This window comes from Balaenoptera acutorostrata, chromosome 1 (assembly GCF_949987535.1).
Source record: "Balaenoptera acutorostrata chromosome 1, mBalAcu1.1, whole genome shotgun sequence".
Lineage (NCBI taxonomy): Eukaryota > Metazoa > Chordata > Mammalia > Artiodactyla > Balaenopteridae > Balaenoptera > Balaenoptera acutorostrata.
Window position 1 is genome coordinate 43,705,683 of NC_080064.1, and position 17,845 is coordinate 43,723,527.

General features: G+C 33.4%; 1 protein-coding gene across 5 annotated transcripts in view; it reads right to left on the reverse strand.

Moving 5' to 3' along the window:
• NRDC (nardilysin convertase) overlaps window positions 1-17,845 on the reverse strand; it is a 102,368-nt gene that overhangs the window by 60,318 nt on the left and 24,205 nt on the right. For 3 of the 5 annotated variants that reach the window (XM_007164467.2, XM_057527247.1, XM_057527236.1), the window contains exons 2-6: window positions 14,057-14,381; window positions 11,468-11,601; window positions 10,486-10,555; window positions 10,244-10,325; window positions 9,235-9,388 (exon numbers count right to left, since the gene is read on the reverse strand). In XM_007164467.2, coding sequence (XP_007164529.2) covers window positions 9,235-9,388; window positions 10,244-10,325; window positions 10,486-10,555; window positions 11,468-11,601; window positions 14,057-14,381 — 765 coding nt within the window. The remainder of the gene's footprint in view (window positions 1-9,234; window positions 9,389-10,243; window positions 10,326-10,485; window positions 10,556-11,467; window positions 11,602-14,056; window positions 14,382-17,845) is intronic. The other 2 variants (XM_007164469.3, XM_057527255.1) reach the window with 1 other exon arrangement.

Here is a 17,845-nt window from a genome sequence, read left to right on the forward strand (position 1 = left end):
TTGTGTCTTTCTAGAAATTTGTCCATTTCGTCTCAGTTATCTATTTGTTGGCATAAAATAGTTCATAATATTCTATTATACTCTTTTTTATTTTGGTTAAGATCATACTAATGTTCACTCTTTCATTCCTCATTTTAATAATCTGAGCCTTCCTTTTTCTTGGTTAGTCTAGCCGAAAGTTTGTCAATTTTGTTCATCTTTTCAAATAACCAACTGTTGGTTTTATCTTCTATTGTTTTTCTATTCCCTATTTATTTCCACTCAAATTTTTATTATGTCCTTCCTTCTGTTTACTTGGGTTTAGATTGCTCTTCTTTGCCTCGTTAATTAAGATGGAAGTTTAGGGTCACTTGAGATCTTTCTTTTTTAATGGAGGTGTTTACAGTTATAAATTTCCCTCTGAGCACTGGTTTTGATACATCCCATAATTTTTGTATGTTGTTTTCCTTTTCATTAGTCTCTATTTTTTAAATTTCCCTTGTGATTTCTTTTTTGATCCATTGATTATTTAGGGTAAGGTTGTTTAATTTCTACAGATTTGTGAAATTTCCCAAATTTCCTTCTGTTACTGATTTCTGATTTCATTACATTATAGCTAGAGAACATACTCTGTATAATTTCATCCTTTCAAATTTATTGGGAATAAATTTATTTTATGACCTAATATATATCTATGCTGGAGAAAAATACATGCAGCACTTTAGAAGAATGTGTATTTTGCTGATTTGGGGTGAAGTGTTCTGTAGATGTCTAGTTAGTTTATACTCTTGTTCATGTCTTGTTTCTTGTTGATCTACCTAGTTGTTCTATCCTTTATTGAAAGTGGGATATTTACATTTGCAACTATTATTATTTAAGTGTGTATTTTTCCCCTCCATTCTGTCAGTTTTTGCTTTATGTATTTTGAGGTTCCTTTGAAAGATGAACTTATGTTTATAACTGTTATACCTTCTTGATGAATTGACCCTTTTATCATTATAAAATTCCCTTGTCTCTAGAAAAAGTTTCATCTTAAAGTCTTATTTTGTCAGATATTAGTTCAATCACTCCAGCTCCCTTTTAATTACTATTTGTATGTATATCTTTTTTCATCTTCTTATTGCCATCCTAGTGGTGTATTTTAATCTAAAGTGTGTCTCTTACAGACAGCATTTATAGCTGACTCATGTTTCTTTACCCAGTCTGCCAGTATCTTGTCTTTTAATTGAAATGCTTAATCTGTTTACATTTAACTTAATTACTGATAAGACAGGATTTATATCTTCCTTTGCTATCTGTTTACTGTTAAGTCTTATGTCTTTTTTCCCCTCTATTCCTCCATTGCTGACTTCTTTTTGTTAAAATAGATATTTTCTAGAGTACCATTTAAATTCCCTTGCCATTTCTTTTACTATATTTTTTGAGTTATTTTCTTAACTAACATCTTAACTTATAAAAATCCATTTTGAATTAATACCAACTTAACTTCAGTAGTATACAAAAACTTCACTCCCATATGCCTGTTCTCTCTCCCTTCCTTTGTGTTATTATTGCCATACAAATGATGTCTTTATACATTATATGCCTATCAACACAGATTTATAATTTTTGCTTTATACAGTTAGTTATCTTTTAAATCAGATAGGGAAAAAATTACAAACAAAAAGTATATTTATACTTTCTTTTATATTTACCTATATAGTTACCTTTACCAGTATGCTTTATTTCTTCATGTGGATTTGAGCACCCTTTCATTTCAGTCTGAAGGACTCCATCCATCTAATATGTCATATAGAGAAGATCTGCTAATGACAAACTTAAAACTTGGTTTTTAGTTCATCTGAGATTGTCTTAATTTCTCCATTTCGAAGGATATTTTTGCAGGATATAAAATACTTGGTTTGTAGTCTTTTTCTTTCAGCACTTTGAATGTGTCATACCATTGCCTTCTTGCCTCCATGATTTCTGATGAGAAAGCACCTGTTTAACTTACTGAGATTAACTTTTATGAAAAAAGCTGCTCTTCTCTTGCTACTTTCAATATTCTTTTTACATTTGGCTTCTGACAGCTTGATTATAATGTATCTTATTGTGAATGTCATTGTTGTGAATACCACTGTGTTTATCCTTCTGGAAATCCTTGAGTTGCTTGAATGTGTAGATTTTGGTCTTTTATCAAATTTGGAAAGAGTTTGGCTATTATACCTTCAAGAATACTTTCTACCCTTTTCTCATTTCCTTTTGGAACTCCTATGATACACATGTTACTATGCTTGATGGTGTCCCACAGATCTCTGAGGCTCTGTTTATTTTTCTTCATTCCTTTTCTTTATTTCTTTTCCTCAGACTGGACAATTCAAACTAACCTTTCTTCAAGTTTGTTTACTCTTTCCTCAGCTAACTCAAATCTTCTGTTGAGCCCTTCTAGTTAATTTTTCATTTGAGCTGTACTTCTCAACTCCAGAATTTCTATTTGGTTCTATTTAATAATTTGTATCTCTTTATTGATGTTCTCTATTTAGTAAGACATCATTCTCATATTTTCCTTTAGTTCTTAGACATAGTTTTCTTTAGCTCTTTGAACATAATTAAAATAGGTGATTTAGGATAAAGAAGATGTGGCACATATATACAATGGAATATTACTCAGCCATAAAAAGAAACGAAATTGAGTTATTTGTAGTGAGGTGGATGGATCTAGAGTCTGTCATACAGAGTGAAGTCAGAAAGAGGAAAACAAATACCGTATGCTAACACATATATATGGAATCTAAAAAAAAAAAATGGTTCTGAAGAACCTAGGGGCAGGACAGGAATAAAGACGCAGATCTAGAGAATGGACTTGAGCACACGGGGAGGGGGAAGGGTAAGCAGGGACGAAGTGAGAGAGCAGCATGGACTTATATATACTACCAAATGTAAAATAGATAGCTAGTGGGAAGCAGCCACACAGCACAGGGAGATCAGATTAGTGCTTTGTGACCACCTAGAAGGGTGGGATAGGGAGGGTGGGAGGGAGATGCAAGAGGGAGGAGATATGGGGATATATGTATATGTATAGCTGATTCACTTTGTTATAAAGCAGAAACTAACACACCATTGTAAAGTAGTTATACTCCAATAAAGATGTTAAAAAAAAAAAAAAGTGATTTAAAGTTTTTGCCTAGTAACTCCAGAATCTGGGCTTTCTTAGGGACAGTTTCTATTGACTACTGTTTTTCTGGTGTTCAGCCATACTTTCTGCATCCCTCATAACTTTCTGTTGAAAACAACATTTTAAATAATGTAACATGGCAACTCTGTAAATCAAGATTCTCCTCCCTCCTCAGGGTTTGTTGTTATTGCTGTTTGCTGTTCTTACTGTTTATATATTTAGTACCCTTCTTAAACTAATTCTGTAAAGTCCATATTCTTTGGCAAGTACAACCACTGCTTGGTTAGCTTAATGATAATCTTTGGTTGCGGAGAGATTTCATTAAATGCCTTGCCAAGGGGTTCTCTGTGCATATTGGGGGATGCTTTCAACATTCAGTCAGGCAGTTTACAACTCTGCCTTAGCCATCACATCCTGCTTGCCCAGAGACTCATGGTCAACCATGGTGAGAGCTTAAGGCATTCTTAGGTCTTTCTTGAGCATGCACACAGCCCTGGACATGACACAGCTATATGCACATATGTGACTTTCAAAATTTCCAGGAATATACTGGAGCTTTTCAAAGCCCCTTAGGATATCTCATTTTCCAGTTTTTCCTTTTAAGCTTTTTGAATAGCCTATTTGTTTGCCCCAACTGTTAACCACTGCCTCAGTTAGTCACAAAGGTAAACAACTTCCATCCAAATGTTTTCGACAAATGCCTCCAGAGAAAGATTTTTGCAAATGGGTGAGCTCCCAGTCAGGCCAAATACATAAAAATCCGTGAATGGTGGTTCCCAGGAAATTACCAGACAGGTCAAATAATGAAGATTCTCCAGAATGATGTTTTTACAGAGCTTTAAATCCATCCAGCCCCCTCCAGTGGCTGCTAGACTGCTGTTTTTTACTGAGATTGTGGGACCTCTTTGTTTTCGAGACTACTGTAGAGCTGGGTAGAGGGCAATGGAAATAGGGCAAGTTAAAATGCCACAAAACTCACTGTTCTTAGTAAGATTTAGTCACTCGCTTGAATAAATACTCCTTGGATTGTTGCAAACTTTTTGTTATTTACAGAGTTCTGAAAAAGTTGATTTTGACAATTTTGGCAATGTTCTCATTGCTTTTATAGAGGAGGGGCTTTTTGGAAGTCCTATTTCACCATTCTTCTGAGGTCAGTCTGCTTTTTATTTCATTTATTTTCATCACTTCTTTCTTCTTTCTTTGGGCATACTTTGCTGGTCTTACTCAGACTTCCTGAGATTCATCAGCTCATTAATTTTAAGCCGTTCTTCTTTTCTAGCATATACATTTAAGATTACATATTTCCCTCTAAGTACTACTATAGCGCATCCCACAACTTTTGTTCTATAATATTTTTATAATTCAATATAAAATACTTTCTAATTTCTGATATGCTTTCCTCTTTTACCCAGGTGTTTCTTAGAAATATATTTAATTTCCAAACATAAGGCAATGTTCTAGTCAGCTTTCTGCTTCTGATTTCTAGCTAAAATTTAACTGTACACTGTGTTCAGAAAACATAATTAATATGGTTTCAATGCTTTGAAATTTGAGACTGAACTTGTGGCTTAAAATATGGTCAACTGAAAAAATTTTGTAGTTAGAAGGTGTTAATTAGGCATTCTGTATACATCTATGAAAAAAAGTGGTAATCCTTTTGTTATAATCTTCTACATCCTTATTGATTTTACGGTTGTTCTATCAATTACTGAGAAGGGGTTGTTAAATCTCCCACTGCAGTTGGTTACTTGTTCACTGGTTTTTATATCTGATTTACTGTGAGGCTATGTTACTAGATGTGTTCAAACTGGAAATAATTATGTCTTCCTAGTTAAGTTTTATCAATATGAAGTGAGCCTTTTGAACAACAGTAATTTTTTTTTCAAGCCTTACATCTAAGTCTTGAAAACTATTTGATTGGGTTTTTAAAAATCCAGTCTGACAATGTTTAATTGGAAATTAATCCACTTACATTTAATGAGAATTACTGTTATATATGGATCAACATCTACCTCCATCCTACTTTGTATTGCTTCTCCCACTTGTTCTGTCTCTCCTACTACTTTTTTTTCTTTGAATTTATTATTAAAAAGAATTATTCCAAATGTTTTCCCTGTACTGGTTTGGAATTTTTATGCTCAAATTGTGTTCTTTTAGAAGTTACCCTAGAAAATATTACATGTATCCTTTTAACTTATCAATGTCTAATGTTAATCAATACCTTATAAAAATACCTTTTTCTCCATTATCATTATTCCTGATTGATAAGTTATTGTTGTTTTAATTCTGTATACTTTTTAAGTTTTATAATTACTGTTTTAAGTAATCAATGTTCATTTATATTTATTCACATAAAATGACTTTCGTTGTTCTTCTATCTTTTTTGCATCTCTGATCTGCATTTTCCTTCTGCCTAAAATAAATTCTTTAAATTTCCTTTGGTAAGTTGGCTGGTGGCACACACTCTCAATTGTGTGTCTAAAGGTCTATTTTACAATCATTCTTACAAGGTATTTTTTGCTTGGTGTAGAATTTGTGGTTGGTAGTTATTTTCTTTCAGGCTATTACAGATATCCCACTATCTTTTAGCTTCCAATACTGCTGTCGAAAAGTCATCCATCAGACTAACTAATATGACTTTGAAGGAGTTCTGCCCTTCCATCTTGCAAAGATTTTCTATATTTGGTTTTCTGTAGTCACTATATCTTTCTATATGTGGATGTCTTTTAATATACACTTTTGGAATTAGTTAAACTTCTTTAACGTCTGATTTGATGTTCTGGAAATTTTCTAGTGATCAAACCTTCAAGTATTTTGTCTACTCTATTTTTCTCTCCTCTCCTTCTAGGACTCCAGGTAAATACATATTTGACATTTTCACTCTATCTGCTATGCCCCTTTTCCTTTTTTTCTGTACCTTTCATCTTTTTTCTCTTCATGCTGTATTAGGGATTTCTTTTGGTCTATATTCCAATTCACAAATTCTATCTTCATCTATAGCTACTCTTTTCTTAAACTTGTCCATTGGGTTTCAATTTCAATTATCATGTCTCAGTTCAAAATGCTCTTTCTTTTTTTTATATTTCAAATCCCATAGGTCACATTTTATAGTTTCCTATGCCTTGCAACTGTATTCAAACTTGTCCCTTATTTCTTTAAAATTGAATCATTTTTGTAATTGTACATTCCAATCTCTAAGATTTCTAAGGCATTAAAAGTCTTTTTCTGTTTTCTGTTCTCATTCATGTTGTCTTGTTTTGTTGTGTGCCTGCTTACATGTGACTGAATGCTGGTCACTCTACTTGAAAAACTGTTTACAGGAGTAATGTAAAGCATAAAATAAAGGTATTTTCCTTTTGAGAGGATTTGTGTTTGCTTCTCTTGGGCATCAGAGAACACTACCAGTTCTGGACCATGTTAAATCACAATCAAGGCTTAAGGTTCGCTAGACAACTCAGGCATTTTGAAAGCAGGCTGTAATTCCTCAGGATGGCTAATCCATTTTTTCAACCTGAGGGTGATGCCTTCTGGAGTCCCAGTTTATCATGAGAAGGGCATCCTGTTAGACATCCCACTATATGAACATCCTGGGCTTTGATAATTCTTGCTGTTGCCCTGAAATACTGATAAACCAAAGTTCAAATTTATTGAAATTAGCAAATGCCACCAGGGCAAAAGCAGCATCCATTCTCATTTACTTACTAGAGTAAAAAGTCAGTCATCTCCTCAACTTTTTACTTAACTGATTCAAGATACTGATAAACAATGTGACCTGTGAGGGAACTGGATTTTACTGACCTATTAAAAAATACTGGCACTTAATCTACGCTATATGAGTCCTTTGAAAATGATCCAAAGACTTTTTATTCCTTACTAACTGCAGAAGTGTAATATTTTCATATTTATTATAGTATATGCAATGCTTAATGCTCTACCACTATCTACCATTTATGGCATGAATTCATAGTTTGATATTCTTATTTATTTCTCCTATTAAGCAGTAGCATTCTTCTTATTAATTCTGATAGTTTCTTTTTCTTTTAAGTAGAAATAATCTATAATAAATGTGCAAATATCTTCTGATTTCCTGAAGTAGTCCTTAGATTTCAAATACACAGAATTTCTTAAGAAGAAATGAAACAAGTTCTTTAACTAGACTTTATACCAAGTTTCATCATCTCTGAGTTGGTCAGAATTTATTCAACATATCCCTTGCCTATTCTTTTTTCCAATGAAGTGGATTTTTTCCTTCTTTATATTTGGATATAACCAAATATAAAGTCATGAGATTCAACTTGTCTACTACTTAAGCTTTCTTCACACATAAAGACCTGTTTCGATGTTGTGAAACTTGGAAGCTGAAAACTTTGAAACAAGAGCAAACATGCAGTCATCCTAAAAGTATTCCTAATTTTCTTGTGGCTTTTTTTTTTTTTTTGGCCGTGCGGCATGTGGGATCTTAGTTCCCCAACCAGGGATTGAACCTGCGCCCCCTGAAGTGGAAGCGTGGAGTCTTAACCACTGGACGGCCAGGGAAGTCCCAGAGTATTCCTAATTTTCTAAGTTTATAGAAGATAAATTTGGGCATCATTTGCATTGCCTTTGTTAATTTCTTTTGTCTCTATTCTTTCATTTGTTATTTGGGAATTAAATGTTTAATCAGAGAAACACTGAGATCAAATATATGTGCTGTGAGCATGTCCTTAAGTATACGATTAAAAAAGAGCTATAAACTAGTTCACTGAATGCAAGTAGACAGCCATATTTTAGATTAATGAAGAAAAACCACTAAGTTGTATCCTATTATAAATATTGTCATCAAAGTAATTGTATCAATTTTAATGGAATTTTGGCATTGTTTTAGGACAAAAAGTTGTTAATTTGGGGGTTCAAGAACACATAAAATATTTATTTCATTGAAAATAATGGCATATGCTTTCAACTTACAGGAATTTACCTAGAAGTTTTCTCAGGGTCAAATTAATCTCTTAAGGGATGAGACAATTTTTTTAAGAAAACTGGACCTTTGTCATGGTTTGAGATTTTTTTTTTGCCATTTGTGTTTTGATTTTATGGCATTTTTTTCTATTAAAGAAAAACTGTATTAATTCATTCAAGAAATATCAAGTATCTGCCAAATTCTTGATGCTGGAGATATATCAACAAAAAATAGTCCAAAATTTCTGCCCTCAGGGCTTACATTATACTGGTCAAACTTGAGATTTCTTTGTTTATATTTCAATCTTACATTTATCTAGATTTTGGTATAACGTGACTCCTTTTTTTCCAGCGTAGGCTTTGGTTTACAACCTTGTGATAGCAAAGCTCTACTAATGCCCTGACATAAACTTTCTAGAAGACAATTTTGCAGTGAGTATCAAAAGTTCTTTTAAAAAAAGTTTTAAAAATATTCATGAAAATAGACTGAGAAATTTCACTCCTTAGAACTTAACTAAAAGAAATAATTAAGGATGTACACAAAGATTAGGATATTCATCATAGCATTACAATACTAGAAAACTGGAAACATTTCAACTGTCCAATAATATGTTACTGGCTGAACAGATTATGGTACTTCTACACAATATGAATCATACACAATCACTTAAAATCATGCTTTATAAATTATAAAATTATATGTAAAAGTGATATACCTTGTTTAAAAATATGAAAAGATATGAACAAGCTGATCCCATATACATTACGAGTATAGATAGCTATATTCCAAAATATCAATCACGGTTAACTCTAGATTATGAAATTGGGAGCAATCTTATCTTTTTTTGCTTCTCTGTTTTTCCATATTTTCTACTAAATTAGAAAATAACAATTGCAATAATGAGTCAATAGAGACTATGTTATGTACAAAACTCAAAAGGTGTTTAAAGGGCTTCAGTTTAATCTTTAAAAAAAGACTAAGGATTACAGAACAAGAGCCAAGGCATATTTATAATTTGCTTTTTTCTCCAAATAAAGTATTGTGACAATTCTACAGAATTAGAACACTGCTCGAAAAGAAATACCATAGAACAATGCCCAATATTTCCAATTGTAAGGTGGCAATAGATAATCAAAATAAAAATACATTTTGAGTTAATTACCTATCCAGGGCTTCTTTGAAGTACTTCCTCTGGACATCAAACTGAAAGACTGTACGTTCACAATCAGTTGAAGCATTATCACTACCCCCATGTTTCTTCAGGAAGGCGTCAAACCCATTCTCATCTGGATATTTCAAACTACCCATGAATACCACTAAGTGGAAAGAACACAAAGTCACAGAACACAAAGATACAGGCAATGTTTTTATTAACAAGGATGAAATTTCTCATATGCAGAAAAAAAAAAAGAAAATATGCCAACACATGAACAATGGTTACGTCTGGATAATACTTTCTTCATTACACTTCTGTTTTTGTAATTTTCTATAATGTTCATATATTACTTTTATACTCAAAGCCTAGACATTTTATTTTTAATGAAAGAAATACATAATTTATTTGTGAAAAGGTTAAAATGTAAACACAGACATATAAGCAGATTAATTTCTACTATAAAATCTCATAAGATGAGAAGTTTACCCTCAAGTATTGAATAGCTTAGAAAACCAGAACACAAAAAAATGAGTAATTCAAGTATTCATAACTGTATGGCATTCACAAAGGTTTTACTTGGGTACATTCATAATTAAACTGAAGATTTTCTGTTTTGTTTTGATATTAATCATGCCTTTTTATCTTCTGTATTTCTGATGCTTTGACATCTTGAGGCCTTGCCAGCCCTGGAAGAGACTGCCCCTCCCAAGGCTATAGCCTAAATTCCTAGAGGTTAGCAATTTTCTCCTGATTTGTTGGGCTTCCTGTACCTGAATAATAAAACCTACATTTTAAAATAGTTTTCTAAGTGGTTTCACTCTAATCCTCAAAACTAGTGCACTCAAGGAGGTTAAAATTAAGTCTTCCCCTATGATATCCACTAACATTTTTTCTTAGTTTTTCTCTTATTAAACAAATTATAATTCTACCAAACCAGTTACTTATCTTTGAAATCATTTCATACAAATTTAGAGGGAAAAACACACCCGGGAATGATATTTTACAAAGATCTTACTGTGCTCCAAAAAGTGTGCCAGCCCGGGCAGGTCATCCGGATCAGCAAAACTCCCAACTCCAACACAAAGAGCCGCTGCAGACTGGAGTAAGTAGAACACATACAAATAAACAGTGAGTCAATCCTAAAGGAATAATATTATCATCTCATTTTAAAGATTCACTTGGAGATGGACTTTTTCCAATAGAAAGTAACAAAATTCTTTCCCTGAGAATCAGGAGGAGCAGCAAAGTGAAACTCACCAGAACTGTGTCAGTTTCACCCTGCTGCTCCTCCTCTTGCCATCCTGCCAAATGCTGAACAGGTGCAGACCTAAGGAAAAAAGCAGAAACAGACAGAAAAAAGCGAAGGGGGACTGGCCAGCCCACCCAAGTATTATTTTGTGTCAGCATTTCAAAGTTCTGGACCAAGTTTGTTTTCTGATTTATCAGATTTCAGAAATCTTCAGAAGTAATATACCTGAGTAGATTCTGTCTAAAGATCTCTAAGCAATTAAAGGCTCTCTGTGTTCAGTAACTCAGTTACTAGATGGAAACTTCTCAATATGTTACTCAGAAAATCTTGTTTTTATTAAAACAGGGCATAAAATAACAAGTCAGGAAAACATTTAACAAAGAAAATAAATAAATGGTTAAGAAAGAAAATCTTTAACTATTAAAAAACTACAAAACTGAACTTTAAAGAGGCTTTTTAGTTCTTCACTTCTTATTGAAGATATATAGAATACTTATTGGTTGATATTCTCCCAACACCTTGGGAAAATCAGTTTCCAACAAAATAGATGGTCAGGAGGCATACCAAATTCTGCATTTAAAATGATCAGGGCATACCATTATATCATTATAAGTTAAAAGATACAAAAGGGGAGAGAAAAATAGTCAAATTGAATCCTTGAGGATAGAAAGTTGAATTATTAACTTTCCCAAATTTTACAAATGTCAATTTTAAAGGGCTAACAGATTTGATGACACAAGACTGTTTTGATAAATGGTTATCACCTTAGAGGGCTTTTAAGAAATAGCATACACCTGGTATAAAGTCTAACCATGTGTCAGGGGAGAAAAAAAAAAAAAGTACGTTTTTGGAAGAACCAAATAGTCTCACTTGATACCATAAATCCCATACTTAAGACTTAGGCACATAAACTCAGTTACAACATGAGGGAATATCCACTTCTTCAAGGCACAGTCTAACCTGTTCTGTGATGTTTAATAGATGCCTAACCTGCTTTCAGCTCCAACTACCCCATAAAGTTTTCTTGTCTCGACCAGCAGGGTTGAAGACATTTTTGTATAAGTTGACTTAAACCACAGTCTATCAGTCAGCTTTGACCACAGCAAAAACAGGCTCTGCGATTGCTAGAAAAGAAATTCATACTTGATAATTATCTACCCAAGAAATTCATACTTGAAAAATTCATACTTGAGAATTGACTTAAGAAAGGCCTAAACAAATCATAATTCAGCATATATCATACTTAAATTCCAATCTTGTTAATTTATCAAAGCTTTCAGATCAAGAACAATTTCCTTTTGAGAGGAAGAAAATAGGGATAAAAATGATAACTCAAAAGAGTAGTTAACTTCCTAATTAGGTAAAAGTTCTCCAAAAACCTCAAAATTTTTTCTTCCCACTATCCTTATAAATTCGCATATTTATCTTGAACACATTTCACATTTTTCAAACAAAAAATCATAAAACCGCTGCAAACCCTATACTACTCTTAAGCCACCTCTTACCTAGACTACCTACGTTATTTCCCTTTTGTAGGCATTTATTCATTCAATGAATATAAATCATTTTCCCAGATCATGGGATCAAAGGAAAGCCTTTCACTCGTGTACCCACTGCATCTGAATCTAAACAATTCTATCTCTTCTTCAAATTGCATTAGGTTCCTCCATTTCTTTCTAATATCCAGAGAATTAGCTATCAATATCTTATGAGGGAATATATCATACCAAGTTCTCAGAAAAGAAAGGCAGCATCTAAGCCATTTTTTAAATGATCTCTAGAATGTGACCTTGCTGCTTCTAGACGAGGTAACATTTGGAGTTTGATGCACTTAAGCAAGATAAAAAGGGGTACCCAAAATACTGGATGCACATCTTCATTTGTCAAAGAGGTTCACAATTTCTGTATAAGATATTTTATTACATCTTGACAATAAAATTGGCTGTCAAAACAATTCTTAATTTAATCCTAGAGTTTTGCTTATCAGTTGATAGAAGGTATAAAGAAGTCCAAAACACAGGAAAAGCTACAAATAGACAGACAGACATATAGAAAGAAACTTACAGACAAGGAATATTCAGTTATGAAGTTATAACACAGTACGTTTTGGAGCTAAAATGGACTTTAAAATTTATGTAACCTAATTCTCTTGTTTTAGAAATGAGAAAAAAATGAGAAAATGAAAAGGCCTAAGATCATTCAGAAAGATAGTGACAGACTCAGAATTAGAATTCAGGTTTCCTGACTGTCAATGTTCTTTCCATTCTGACTTTTATCATTTCTTCCCTTCTATTATTCCTCTATTTAGAATTACGAGATCTATTTTAAATTAAAAGTGAACTTACTAATTCCCGATTTACTTACAAAGACTTTAGTATAGACCATCAAGTAGCATATATATATATATATATATATATATATATATATATTTTTTTTTTTTTTTTCCCCAGTGTTTTCGTTCTCATCCCTAAAGCTTTCCAAGCTAAAACCACTTGACCTATCTTGCTCTCCCAAAACAGGCATCACTCGCAATCTGAATAGCAAGGGCAAATAGCTTCTTTAAACATGACTTAATCCCTCCAACACCTCAGTGAAAGAATTGCCACAATCTTCTTTAAAAAAAAAATAATTTTTTCCAGGAAGAGTATCTATCAAAGAATTTATTTAGGCCATATCTACTACTTAAATCTCACATCTTCACACTTTGAGAGCTGACTTTATAGTATTATACATATGACCTTTAGATTTTAGTGTTAATAATCTGAACTTTAATACATTCTTTGAGGACTGTACCATGTTGAATGTCTTATCAATATTCAAGATACTAGCTTTAACAAACATTTGCTGATCAATTCCACTATAATAGCTCCAGAATATTATCCTCCAATATAGGTACTTCCTACTGCAAAATGGAAGCATTCTTCAAAAAATATCCAGAGAGGAAAATTATCTCTATCAAGCCCTATTTATCTATTCACCTATTGTTATTATATGTTTCACTAACTAAGCTCAACTCCCCATTTCTATTTCATTTCTTCCAATTTACTTATTATTTATTCAGACCTTTGGTGCTTCCTCATAAAAAGAGATAAATCACATTCAATTACCAAGACAGTAATTACCCATATGAGGACTCTTAGAACCCTAGGCCCAGGTGAGGACTCTACACTAGGCTTGTTCTTTTCTTATGCTTTTTCCAGTCTCTCCAAGGATGATACTCCCTCTTGCTCCTCTATACCAGACTAAGAATTATGCAGATCCTCACCTCCAGGCATTTGTTTTTAAAACATATAATGCAATCAAATACTACCAGTGATTACCTCTGAGAGTTATGGTTATGGGCAACTTTTATATTTTTGTTTTTCTTTATTTTCCATTAGCTTCTATAATAAGCATTTGTGACTTTTATAATTAGAGCAAAGTATTTCTTAAATGTAATCTTTATACAGAATAAATATACCTTTACTAAGATCAAAAGATATATATTTCCTTTGGGCCATTAAGAGATAAAACGTAAGTTTGGAACTTATCCCAAGGAATTTCCAAATTAGAAAAAGATATAACAGACATGATTCACACCTGTTTTTCAGTGGTTTTCTTTCTAGCTTCTGCCCTCTCTTCTAATTCTTCCAATTCATTATCCTCAGTATCAAGATCATCATCATCATGTTCATCATCATCATCATCAAACTCATCTTCATCATCAAAACCCTCTTCATCATCATCTTCTATTTCTGCTCCAGAATCTTCATCATCATCGTCGTCATCATCGTCATCATCTTCTTCTTCTTCTTCCTCCTCTTCTTCTTCCTCTTCATCATCTGTTGCATCACCCATTTTACCTTCCATATTACTTAGGTCTGAAATCAAAAGTGCCTGCAAGCCATTTCGTAATTTGATGTATCTAAAACAAAAAAAAAGGAAAAAAAATCACAAAACATTTGAGTCAGCCATTCATTATACTACACCAACACAAGTGATCAGCTTAGCAGAATTATTTTAATAATCCAAGTACACACACACACACCCAACACTATTTTTAAACTAATGAAAACTGGTTGATTCTGAGGAGGAGAACCTCAAAAGCTTATCACTTTCCAAGTATCTACAGGGAAAGGATGAGAGAGACGCTTCCCTGTTTTTATTTTCTAAATACAGGGAATCTACCCTGTTTGTATTTTTAATTTTGAACTATGAAAATATATGTACCTATTCAAAAACTAAATTTTAGAAGTTAAACATAGACAACAAACCCACCACCCAGCCTCCCTTACTATTTTTTTAGCTTATAAGTATTTAATAAACATTCTACCATACCAGAAGACCTACCCTAAAAGAAACATATCACTCAATATACAGAGCACTCATATCAGCTTAAATATTAAATCAAAATCTCATCATTATATTTAAACCCTGTTGATTCCTTTTGGTACAATGTGTTTGATATTTTATACCAGTCTCCAAAGATGCTTTTATGAACTAAGAAAATGGCTACATCTCTAAGAAAAGTAAATCCCACAGACTAGTAGCCCCGCTGTAAGCATGATTATCCTAATTAGTAAAACTGTTGTGCCAGTTTGATGAGTGAGCACCTATGACAAACTTCTCACATTTATACTCATTCTTCAGTGTGTTAGTCAATAAACATTTACTTAGCAGCCTGAAGTGTATCAGATACATTAAGGGTAAAGAGAATAAAATCGCATTATTCATCCTCAGGCACTCACTGTCTAGTACAATACAATAAAGCCAGAACAATACAGAATGACAGAGGTAAACAGAATGTTAGAAAGAAGGAAGCAGTCAGGGAAGGCTTCTGAGATAAGGTACACTTAACCTGAGCACTGAAGATGGAAAAAAAAAAAAAAAGTTTTCTAGCAGAAACTATGAAAAATAACATGCAACAAGAAAAGGAGCCCATGAGTCAAGATGGAAGACAAAACACATGGATTTCTCTCCTTCCCATATCAAAAATCACATTTAAAACACAGGAAAAAAATGTTATGGTTACTTTTCATTTTGGTTTTGTTTGAGAACAAAATCACAACAGACTTAGAAAATGTTAGCATAGGAAACCGTAAACAAGATGAAAAGACAACCTACAGAATGGAAGAAAATATCTGCAAATGATACAACCAACAAAGGGTTAATTTCCAAAATGTACAAACAGCTCATATAACGCAATATCAAAAAACAAACAACACAATCAAAAAATGGTTAGAAGACCTAAATAGACATTTCTCCAAAGAAAACATACAGATGGCCAACAGATACATGAAAAGATGCTCAATACCACTAATTATTAGAGAAATGCAAATCAAAACTACAATGAGGGACCAGAGGGCAGACAGCAGAAGCAAGAAAATACAATCCTGCAGCCTGTGGAACAAAAACCACATTCACAGAAAGATGGACAAGATGAAAAGGCAGAGGGTTATATACCAGATGAAGGAACAAGATAAACCCCAGAAAAACAACTAAATGAAGTGGAGATAGGCAACCTTCCAGAAAAAGAATTCAGAATAATGATAGTGAAGATGATCCAGGACCTCGGAATAAGAATGGAGGCAAAGATTGAGAAGATGCAAGAAATGATTAACAAAGACCTAGAAGAATTAAAGAACAAACAAAAAGAGATGACCAATACAATAACTGAAATGAAAACTACACTAGAAGGAATCAATAGCAGAATAACTGAGGCAGAAGAATGGATAAGTGACCTGGAAGACAGAATGGTGGAATTCACTGCTGTGGAACAGAATAAAGAAAAAAGAATGAAAAGAAATGAAGACAGCCTAAGAGACCTCTGGGACAACATTAAACGCAACAACATTCGCATTATAGGGGTCCCAGAAGGAGAAGAGAGAGAGAAAGGACCCGAGAAAATATTTGAAGAGATTATAGTCGAAAATATCCCTAACATGGGAAAGGAAATAGCCACCTAAGTCCAGGAAGCGCAGAGAGTTCCATACAGGATAAACCCAAGGAGAAACACGCCAAAACACATAGTAATCAAAGTGGCAAAAATTAAAGACAAAGAAAAATTATTGAAAGCAGCAAGGGAAAAACGACAAATAACATACAAGGGAACTCCCATAAGGTTAACAGCTGATTTCTCAGCAGAAACTCTACAAGCCAGAAGGGAGTGGCATGATATACTTAAAGTGATGAAAGGAAAGAACCTACAACCAAGATTACTCTACCCAGCAAGGATCTCATTTAGATTTGATGGAGAAATCAAAAGCTTTACAGACAAGCAAAAGCTAAGAGAATTCAGCACCACCAAACCAGCTCTACAACAAATGCTAAAGGAACTTCTCTAAGTGGGAAACACAAGAGAAGAAAAGGATCTACAAAAACAAACCCAAAACAATTAAGAAAATGGTCATAGGAACATACATATTGATACTTACCTTAAACGTGAATGGATTAAATGCTCCAACCAAAAGACACAGGCTTGCTGAATGGATACAAAAACAAGACCCATATATATGCTGTCTACAAGAGACCCACTTCAGACCTAGGGACACATGCAGACTGAAAGTGAGGGGATGGAAAAAGATATTCCATGCAAATGGAAATCAAAAGAAAGCTGGAGTAGCTATACTCATATCAGATAAAATAGACTTTAAAATAAAGAATGTTGCAAGAGACAAGAAAGGACACTACATAATGATCAAGGGATCAATCCAAGAAGAAGATATAACAATTATAAATATATGTGCACCCAACATAGGAGCACCTCAATACATAAGGCAACTGCTAACAGCTATAAAAGAGGAAATCGACAGTAACACAGTAATAGTGGGGGACTTTAACACCTCACTTACACCAATGGACAGAGCACCCAAACGGAAAATAAATAAGGAAACAGAAGCTTTAAATGACACAATAGACCAGATAGATTTAATTGATATTTATAGGACATTCCATCCAAAAACAGCAGATTACACGTTCTTCTCAAGTGTGCACGGAACATTCTCCAGGATAGATCACATCTTGGGTCACAAATCAAGCCTCAGTAAATTTAAGAAAATTGAAATCATATCAAGCATCTTTTCTGACCACAATGCTATGAGATTAGATATGAATTACAGGGGAAAAAACGTAAAAAGCACAAACACATGGAGGCTAAACAATACGTTACTATATAACCAAGAGATCACTGAAGAAATCACAGAGGAAATCAAAAAACACCTAGAGACAAATGACAATGAAAACACGACGATCCAAAACCTATGGGATGCAGCAAAAGCAGTTCTAAGAGGGAAGTTTATAGCTATACAAGCCTACCTAAAGAAACAAGAAAAATCTCAAGTAAACAATCTAACCTTACACCTAAAGGAACTAGAGATAGAAGAACAAACA